This window comes from Paramacrobiotus metropolitanus, unplaced genomic scaffold (genome assembly GCF_019649055.1).
Source record: "Paramacrobiotus metropolitanus isolate TYO unplaced genomic scaffold, Prichtersi_v1.0 Parri_scaffold0000014, whole genome shotgun sequence".
Taxonomy (NCBI): domain Eukaryota; kingdom Metazoa; phylum Tardigrada; class Eutardigrada; order Parachela; family Macrobiotidae; genus Paramacrobiotus; species Paramacrobiotus metropolitanus.
Genome location: NW_026570234.1, coordinates 955,118 through 965,318, shown reverse-complemented (window position 1 = coordinate 965,318; position 10,201 = coordinate 955,118). Strand labels below are relative to the sequence as shown.

Genomic DNA, 10,201 nt, shown 5'->3' with positions numbered 1-10,201 from the left:
AAGTGGTGGCGGAAAATGATATAGTAATTATGGTAATAACCGATAAGGTACTACTTACGACGGAAAACGATAAAGTAACTGGCAGTTAAACAACGAATAAATGAATGCAAAGCCAACTTTTCCAAAACCCATTCGAGTCCATGATTTTGGGATGTCAGAGCCACTGCAGTTAAACAACAGTGGCTCTTGATTTTCTTGCGCATACTGGCATGCGGAAGATTTGAAACAACGAAATTCGGTTCCGGTGATGAATAAAAGCAGGAGCAGATACGCGAGAATTTGTTTGAAAATGGCGGTTTGCATTTGACAAAGCATATAGTGAATATTTGACACTCAATTTTTTGCGCTTAGCGGCGGGGCTATCTGGCTGCGGTGATCTTTTCGTGCCCTATTCGGTGGCACAGTGGCTTCGCAACCCGTAATCAATCGCCGATAGTGTCGGTTACCCACCCTTAGCCAGCAGGCTGTAGACTTAGGTAACTATCCTGGTTAGCATACCAAGGGTCTCCCGGGTAGGCCTTTTTCTTTTCAACCTTGTCCGTGGGAATGGGAACGACGACTTGCCGTCACTTCAGGTAACGGATGCTTTGAACGATATCCGTATCGCAGTGCCAAATCTGGCATTCTACCGTTAAGCAAGGATAGTCGGAGCCGTCCAAGGGGTTGCATTTATTCCTTTCCTCATTCCGGCTGTTGAACCGTAATTTCCGCGCATAAGGGCTCGTCATTGGTGGCAAATTTTTAGGGCCCTCGTTTTCATGAGATGCCTCTTTGCCACATGTTCTGCACGATGCTGGTATCTTGTTTTCCAGATGGGTGCGGGTATTCCATGGACCGGCAGGTAGGCCTGTTTAAATCTAAGCGCGGAATTTCAAAGCCATGTGGTACAGGGATCCCATACTCCATAAACTCCATGTGGAGGACTCTTGCCTGTCTTCCCGCCTGATGGCTTCTTCCTTTTAGGGTGTTGGGGAGCAGAGATAGCCGTGTGATCTGCTTCAATTTCTTTTTTCTCCATTGCCTCTGGGGTTTTGGTATCGGATAGGCTGGGGCACCCCATAGGTGCAGCTGGTACGGTTTGCGGCCATTCTTTCTGTTTTCGGTTTTGTCTGTGTGGAGGTTTCAGCTCCATGTAAATTATTGCGGTTGTTGGCGTCGGCCATTTGTAGATCTCATGTGTCAATGCTCAGACGATTTTTGTCTACTCCGGTCGAGTTTAGGAAAACAACTTCTCGAATCACTGATCTACCAGTTATTAAAGGCATTTGTCTGCAGTTATTTGTAGCTGGTCTGCTTCAACTCGAATCTTCATGCGGGACTTGAGAGCCGTCTCTCAATGTCGTATCACAGTTACCCAGGTTTTGCACTTTACGACGGGCGGCTTTTTGCTGCTGTGAGCTGCGACCACGTTTTCTTGAGTGAGATACTTATGTTGTACAGCTCCAGCAACCACCATAGGCCTTTCAACGGAGTGTAGCTTTTGCTAGAGTTTAGTTCTGGCTCGAGGAACCTGGCAGGAATCTGCATCCTGCGGCTCGATACTAAAACGATACGGGTATTCCAAAAATTGTTGACGAATCGCTCTAAGTTTTGTCTGGTCGAATCTTTAGATACTCACTGACGCGAATTTACTGGTGGTTCAGTGGTGCCTCAATATCTTTAAGTTGGTTAACCGATCCTGCCGAAAAGCGGTGAAAGCAAGCTCAAATGGCCGGTAAAAGATCTGTTAAAATGACCAAAAAAATTTTACGAAGGGCTTGTCAAGGCTGGACCCAGATTAAGGATCGACTGCCGATCCACACTTCAATTCTGCAGAACAATTTGGTATGATGCCATTCTGGCGACTCGGCGGTAAGGACGGAGTCGATTTCGCTCAGCAACTCCAGATAAACTTAATCGGAGTCAATTGAACGATTGACTTTGCAATCGCTTGATTCTACGTTGCATAATTTGGACGTTGCATTATTGGATACTACGTTGCAATATTTACCTTTAATCTTTAGTGACGGTATACTGTGATTGTGATAAATGGCTTTAAGTAAGTTTCATATCGGCAGCCACAAATTTGTTTGAAGCCCGCCTCCAAAGGCGCAATAAATCGGAAACCTGCTTGAACTGTTGCAACTGTCGAGCTGCGGGTTCTAGTGGTGGTCAACCACCGATCAAGATTAAACCGCCAATTCAGGTTCTTGTATACCTTGTTATAGCGACATCGGGTTTGCTTGTGAACGTGATGCGTTTGGTCACATTCTTGTTGCAGCTGGCAACGATTCGGACGTCGCCAGATGCATCAAAAATGTTGCACCTGTCTTTCATTTGAATAACAGAACAAATAAAAATTGCTTTATTTCCTGGTCCGTGTCACGCAAGTACTATCAGTTTTTTCGGAGTCTCGACCCATCAGTGAGTAGCAGTCTCGAGATGGCGACGGCACAGCCGTAGAAGTTTCAGCAGCAGGTAGATTGGCCTCGATTGGGCCGGCTGGATTCTAAAATACAGCCGAGGTTTATGCCTGCTTGGTCTTTCTGCATTTTGGGAACCAAGCAAGTGCCTACTGAAAGCTTGCCGGAAAAAAACATTTTAAAAGTTGAACCTTCTCCCTTTTACAATTCTCAACGCCGTTTTGATATATCAAAAGTTCTTCAGTTTTGTTAAACGTTGTTCCCGTGATTTATTTTTCCGTCGTGAAACTAAGTTCCGGACCGAAAACGAACTTTCCGGGCAGGTCCAAATTTACGCCCCCCATACAATAGAACGGTGGCTTCGTCTATATTGACCAGGTGGTTCTAAGCGTGACGGTTAACGGCTCACCCAACACACCACCTAAACCCGTCAAAATTCTTGACTGGGTCAAAATACGGTTTCACTCTACATAAGTACGGCGGGTTCGCTTATAATGCCCAAATGGTTTTCCGTGTGACGGTTCTTCCAAGACACGGCACCTAGACCGGTCAAATTTCCGGACCGGTCCAATTTACGCCCCCGCCATACATTAGTACGGCGGTTCGTCAATAATGCCCGGTGGTTCTCTGCGTGACGGTTTTCCAAAACACGCCACCTGGACCAGTCAAAGTTTCCGGACCAGGTCAAAATTTACGGCCCCTCCATACTTTAGTACGGCGGGTTCGTCAATAATGCCCGGGTTCTCCGTGACGGTTCTTCTAAAATACGCCACCTGGGCCGGTCAAAATTTCCGGACCGGGTCAAGAGGCTACGGCCCTCCATACTAGTACGGCGGGTTCGTCAAAAATGCCCGGGTGGTTCTCCGTGTGACGGTTCTTCCAAAACACTCCACCTGGGCCGGTAAGTACTGATAAATTTTGTAGTACCTTCTCAATTGTTTCAGCGAAGAAGATTATGTGGATTTTGTAGTGGAGATCTCCGTCCGCCTTCGAGCTTTGCAATTGAATATTATTGAAAAATTCCTTTTATTTGTCGTTCTGCTGTTTGACCCTGGTAAGGCCATTGAAAACTTTCATTGCGTAAACTGGTAGTTAATTTGCATCCACTGGACCATCGTAGAAACGGCTTCGGTAGAGGATAAAACATTCTTGGCGATTATTCACAAGCACTATATGGATGTGTTGATGTACATCACTGCTCACCGTATCGGAGACAAGAACATAATGTCCAAGATCGAGCAATTGTGGCCGGCGTTAAGGCTGTTTCAAGAAGTTATCAAACGTTATATACTAAAGGTGGATTCCAGTGAAATGCCGATGAAATTGAAGAATGGGAAACGATTTTGTGATACGATGCCATCAGGGGAGCAGCTACGCGAATGGTGTGATCTCGAATTAAGAAGCCCGTTATCAACTTGATTACTGGATATAATTCTTTTTGTATAATTTTATGGTTTTACAATTTTATCAATCTTGAAGCTCTGAGGAGGATGAGTATTAAAATAGATTTAATTAGCTTATTTTAGTGCGATAACAACACGGATGCTTTGCAGTTTGACTTTGCGCTTCTACTGGACTGTACGAAGCTGAAAGCACGCACAGTACTGTACTTAAAAAGTAATTTCAAATTTGGATTTTGGAGACCGTTCCCAGGCCAAAAATTTCGCTGATTTCGAATCTTTCTTTGGCTTTCATCTAAATCCGTTGTACAATAGTCTCAATCCGTTGTACAATAGTCTTTACGAATTACAGTTATTATTATCTGGCCTCTGACTTTAGGAAATAAGTAAGGAAGTAACGGGTAGTGCTTGTACTCCTAACTCATTCATTTATAAGTATTACAGACAGAATTACAGTACTGTATTATTTAGAAATAGCAGTAATTGCAGTATTAATTTTGCAAAATTCTGCGTGCATAAAATTCATATGAAATACGACGGTTCTGATAGCTAGCTAGAGAGTAGAATACAATCTACGGCTTACAATCAGTATGTGCGTCGCCGCCGCCATGCCGCTACCGGTCTTTAAGACTCTAAAATTAATGACGTACAAAATTAATAAAATCACACAAGGGGGAATTAAGTACAATAGTGTTTCTACTGTACATCCCAACACGGAAATACCCACATCCTTTTGAGTTGTCGGTATCCCGCACAGTAGTGAATAATTTTGCCACACGGAATTGTGGTTGAATTAATACGTTCACAAGCATACGACTACGAGTGATACGACTATGGAAGGTGCGCCTGGTGCGGTAATAAAGTAAGTACAGTAAATTAAATATGAGAGACAGCTACCTAGAAAGTGGAAAGTAGAAACCGGGTGCCGCTATCTCGCTTACGAGTACACGTCATTACTATCTAGTTTTCCACCAATCGTAAGCGGTGGTGTGTCCGTCTGGGTTTTGTACGGAAAGCAATAATTTTGGACCATTTTTGGTGTTCTATACCGTAGAATATAGATTACAGTAAATGTGAACGGTTTTTACATACAAAAAAGACAACATATTTATACGATTAATTAGTTAAAGCATGGCATCAACCCTTAGCTTTTGAAGCTGAGAGGCGAATCGCATCGGTTCTTTACTTTGTGGCTTGTGCAACGTGAGCTGACGAGGTGAAATGCCAAGAACTACGAGGCGCAACATCGCGAATATCTAGTATTTATATTATTCTACTGTATATACTATATACAATATGAATTTATATCTGCAGAATAGTAAATACCTATATTTTCTGCATAATGTAGTAAATGAAATACGTACTGTCGATTTTGGACGGTGCCTCTGAAGTATCAAGCGAGTGAGAGGAAACTGTCAACAATCGAAAATGACACCAAAATTTTGAATTGGACATCAAACTGGTTTGGATTTAGACGGTTTTAAAGGTATTTTCCAAAGATATGGATAGCTGTGCAGCCAGTTTAAGTAACAGTATAATATTCTGAGCTCGTAGCAGACTGGGTGTCTGGGACTCTGGGTAGTTTTTTTTTGTTATTTTTACTACCTAATCACTAATGCAACAGAATAATATTGCAGAATGCTCGTAGTACAGAGTATTTTTGTAGCAAGAATTACGGTTCAATTACCTGATAGAGTTCTGTGTTTGGAAGATTGTTTTTCTTTATGAGTATTCATTTTAAGTTTTGGATTCGTAGTGGATTGCACTGTTAGTGCAGTGTAACAGCTAACGTTTCCTGGCAAAAAGTCTTGAGCAGCTTGTGAATTATGGTAACTTTTATCGAAATGACACTTATAAATGTACAGTACAGTAATATTCGATATTGACGCGTTGTTATCTTTCATGAAGTTTAATATATCCGAAAGAAGATTTTGATCTTGCGAACGGTTTTACATACAAAAAGACAACATATTTATACGATTAATTAGTTAAAGCATGGCATCAACCCTTAGCTTTTGAAGCTGAGAGGCGAATCGCATCGGTTCTTTACTTTGTGGCTTGTGCAACGTGAGCTGACGAGGTGAAATGCCAAGAACTACGAGGCGCAACATCGCGAATATCTAGTATTTATATTATTCTACTGTATATACTATATACAATATGAATTTATATCTGCAGAATAGTAAATACCTATATTTTCTGCATAATGTAGTAAATGAAATACGTACTGTCGATTTTGGACGGTGCCTCTGAAGTATCAAGCGAGTGAGAGGAAACTGTCAACAATCGAAAATGACACCAAAATTTTGAATTGGACATCAAACTGGTTTGGATTTAGACGGTTTTAAAGGTATTTTCCAAAGATATGGATAGCTGTGCAGCCAGTTTAAGTAACAGTATAATATTCTGAGCTCGTAGCAGACTGGGTGTCTGGGACTCTGGGTAGTTTTTTTTTGTTATTTTTACTACCTAATCACTAATGCAACAGAATAATATTGCAGAATGCTCGTAGTACAGAGTATTTTTGTAGCAAGAATTACGGTTCAATTACCTGATAGAGTTCTGTGTTTGGAAGATTGTTTTTCTTTATGAGTATTCATTTTAAGTTTTGGATTCGTAGTGGATTGCACTGTTAGTGCAGTGTAACAGCTAACGTTTCCTGGCAAAAAGTCTTGAGCAGCTTGTGAATTATGGTAACTTTTATCGAAATGACACTTATAAATGTACAGTACAGTAATATTCGATATTGACGCGTTGTTATCTTTCATGAAGTTTAATATATCCGAAAGAAGATTTTGATCTTGCGATGTTCGTTACAATTTTGTGAAGCTTACCGTAAGTCTAGTCTGCAAGGAGTGCAGTTTGTAATCAGTGTAATGATAATTAATGTGATGAACCTTATTAATTCTTGACAGAAATACTAAGTGCTTTAGCAGTGTAAGAAAATAATAACATATGGCTCCAAATTATATTTTATATTAAATTATATTATTATATTAATCTGTTTTATTTTTTCTGCTGCCCTTAGGATTTCATTACCCGTATCCTGTGTAGGCGTCGCAGAGCTTGCAAAAACGAAATGAGCCCATACCCGAAAAAGGTGTCCGCTTATAAATCCGATCTCATTGCCCACAGTCAGATCGCCAGTGGACACGAGCCGGACGAACGGCCACGCGAATCGGCAGTTTCGCCTGATCGCTTGCAGAATACTGGTAAGTTACTGTGAGCTGGACGAGTTCATACTACATACTGAAAATATCAAAAACGTAATCAGACATTGCCCGCTTTCACCTTGATCAGCAGTGTTATTGCCACTGAAAGTACGTAGATTCGAGGGTCGTTTTTAAACGATACAGATTTGTAATCGCAAATTAAATTTCTGAGCTGTGCTGAAGGCATTTGTTGCAGTTTTGAGATTTGCTCCCTCCCAAGGATCTTCCTTCTGCTCGGGCTCCGGAAGTAGTGTATCTTCTGTTATCATTGGAAACCGTAATAGTAAGTTGGTCGTAATAATAATATGGTTACGAATTACGATTAATCAGTCACAGTTTTTACCTTTTTTTACCCTTGCGGTCGACAGTCGTACGATAGTATAAGTTGTATAACGGTACTAAAATATCGGATTATCCGCGGTCCTGTCTGCTTGTATTTGACCGGTCAAAATTTGCAGGGAAATCAGTTATTTGTTCAAGTATTTCTCCAGTCAGGCGCAATAGCTCGCACATTTGTGAGTCAGACACAAATTCGGAGGAGGATGGCGAGGGCTTACCTGTGCATAAAGTTCTACGTCGTTCAGGTAATTTCTGGTATTCGGGATTTATCATTGATCTTTATAGAAGAGCGTTTATATTGTTTTTCAGACTCGACTGAACTGCCACACAGAACGGAATATGATGCCAGACGGGCACCTCTGGAGCAGCACTCGCAAAAGTCTGCTACGATTGATCTCCCTCCCTTTTTAAGCGCGTACTGGGATCTTACAAACCGACGAAAGAGCGCACTAGAAGGCGCTGTAAAAGCTGTGACAGCAGCAGTGGATGCAGCTTACGGCGATGAAATCGAGCTGTGGTCAAAATTCATGGTATCTGCCATAGAAGACGGCCAGGTTCCGGTAAGGTTCTACTTACAATTAAGAATCTTACAAAATCTTTCCCCGCACGGCTTTATGCTATTTTTTTCGAAAGAAATTTTACGGTTATAAAAAAGGAAATAGCAGTGTATACCGGATCACTTGCATTTCTTCACGAATGCATGTATTTCCGATTCGAAGAAATTTTTTACCGCGATATGGCCGGTACAGTAAGTGCAGGATTGCACGGATGATGCTGTTGATGCTGTTTATTTTCAGCTCCAACCACAGGCCACGCCTGAGCGAATGCTGGAGATTGCGGCGGAGTGTGTTCGACATGGCATGGTCCGTTTAGCGACTTTTGCATCCATGCTTCCTGGATTTGGCGATTTTAGCGTGGAAGATAAAAAGATTCTTGTATCCGAAAAATACCTCATTCATTGGCTGGTAAATTAATATGATTTGCATTTGCGCTACGAGTAGTACTAGGTAGTCCTTTTGTGAACATTAGTTAGCCCCACTTGAAATAAGTACACACAATCATTTGGGTTATATGCATTCTGTAAATAGGTTCACCATTCCCGGTTTATATATAAAGGAGAGTTTTATTATTTGGTGGGGCCTGAAAATGTCCACAGCAGTCGGTACTGGCTCATCTCCGTTGGCCAGTTGGAACAGGATTACGTGGAATATGTTATCAGCTTTGCGGCATCCTTAAACAGCCTTGGATTGACGCTCGTAGAAACGTACCTGATATTGGCTGTGGCGCTGTTTCGGCCAGGCAAGTGCACTGGTAGTTTATGCTCGCAGTATTTTCAGAATTAGCCAGAAAGAGCATAAGTAAATTGAGTTGGATAATTTTCAAGTATTGGGTTTGGTTACATATTTAAGCAGACTGCTTACTTTCTGCTTCGTTTGTCGTAGTTTGTGAATGTGGGTTTTTGTAGACACATCCGGTGCTGCTAATAAGGATCTCTTGGAGCGAACTCACACTTATTATTTGGATACTTTATTTTTTCTATTTGGCGAAAGATTGAACAGTGTAGAGCGAGCATTGACTTTCCGAAAGCTGGACTCCCTAATGAGGCAGTTTCCTGTAGTGCAGAAACTATCTGTAGATTACGTTAGCACCCTGGACCTCACGCAGTTTCCCATACGGTCTTCATCGGTGACGTTTCGGGAAGTCGTCCTGGCAGCCCGCCGTCATCTTCGGTAGAGCACGGAAAACAACAGGCGTGTTTCTGCAGATTTCTTGCTCTTTCGCTAGGGTCACATCCAACACGCACAAACGTCTTTTACCGGATTTTGGTTCGTGCAGATCTTGTGACTGCTCACATCACTATGAAACTCGTGTTGTTACAGCTGTGCTAACAATTCGTTTAAATATTTCTGTATAAAATTAAAGTGTTATTTCTGTGTTTTTAAATGTTACTAGTGTAGTGGTGTCCATGAACTACGTACATCCGGTTCCGTTTTGTTTTACAGTATTTGAAATTTTCACGAGTATGAATTTATTTTGTGGATGGGCGCTAGATACAGGGGTGCCGCGCCAAGTTCGGACAGCTTCTCTTAAAAATCACTATGGGTCACCCACCAACAAATTACTAGTTATTTAATTTTTTTATTATTAGCATATGTGTTATGCACCTTTTTCACTATGGATCGCAAGGCCGAGGGCGTGGCTTGTTTTACAGCGAGATTTAAAATGAAGCAGACCTGAATAAAAATGCGGTTCGACCCAAGGACCGTCCATGTCTCCCTCCCGTTTAAAATTTCGTAAGAAATTCTACTCGTACTGAAGCTACAACCCAAAAAGGTTTACGCTGGGCTATTTGCCATTCAAAGCCCTTGCTAAATTCGTCTGACTCCATTCTATTTCAATGATGGCGGCGTGACCTCTGCAATATTACTGGAGGCACTGTCAGAATGGTGGACGGTGCCCTTTGAGAGCTCGCACAGGAATCAGAGTAGGTCGGATGTGTCAAGCATGCAACACAAACTTGTTGGCCAACCACTGAGCAACACTTTAAGCTCTTGTTATTGCTCAAAAGGCCCGCGACATCCCGCTTCAACACATTTTCGCACTAACGCAAAATTTATTTGGCCACTGCTTTGTCGGTTTTTTCTTCGATCGTTCTGTCAGCTCTATCTTACTGCATGCTTCGTAGATAACAAGTACTCGTAGAATACAAAAATCCTCTACTTTAATGCATGTCTTATTCTTCGAAAACATCATCTCGAAGTTATGTGTCTCTGCGCGCTAGGCAACCACATTCTTCCGGAAGCACTGTTTAACATACAAGTCTATGGGAGGTGCTCCTTCTGTCTGG

General features: G+C 41.9%; 1 protein-coding gene across 4 annotated transcripts; it reads left to right on the top strand.

Annotated features, from left to right (window-relative positions):
• The first annotated feature begins 5,759 nt into the window (after nt 1-5,759).
• Nucleotides 5,760-9,626, top strand: LOC129584571 (uncharacterized). 4 transcript variants are annotated; one of them, XM_055476790.1, is made up of 9 exons: nt 5,760-5,882; nt 6,015-6,152; nt 6,831-7,014; nt 7,211-7,297; nt 7,473-7,598; nt 7,663-7,913; nt 8,151-8,318; nt 8,442-8,652; nt 8,819-9,626. In XM_055476790.1, exons 3-9 carry the CDS (start codon nt 6,882-6,884, stop codon nt 9,085-9,087), a joined length of 1,245 nt encoding a protein of 414 aa, XP_055332765.1. In that variant the 5' UTR covers nt 5,760-5,882; nt 6,015-6,152; nt 6,831-6,881; the 3' UTR covers nt 9,088-9,626. The 4 variants fall into 4 exon arrangements, with proteins under 4 accessions (XP_055332765.1, XP_055332766.1, XP_055332764.1 ...); XM_055476791.1 differs by lacking the exon at nt 5,760-5,882 and having other exon boundaries at nt 5,889-6,152; nt 6,857-7,014; XM_055476789.1 differs by lacking the exons at nt 5,760-5,882; nt 6,015-6,152 and adding an exon at nt 6,202-6,495.
• Nucleotides 9,627-10,201: the final 575 nt, after the last annotated feature.

Coding starts and splice junctions, on each gene's coding strand:
- LOC129584571 (XM_055476789.1), top strand. Junction 7,914..8,150: donor TAGAAGACGGCCAGGTTCCG/GTAAGGTTCTAC, acceptor GTTTATTTTCAG/CTCCAACCACAGGCCACGCC. Junction 8,653..8,818: donor TGTGGCGCTGTTTCGGCCAG/GCAAGTGCACTG, acceptor GGGTTTTTGTAG/ACACATCCGGTGCTGCTAAT.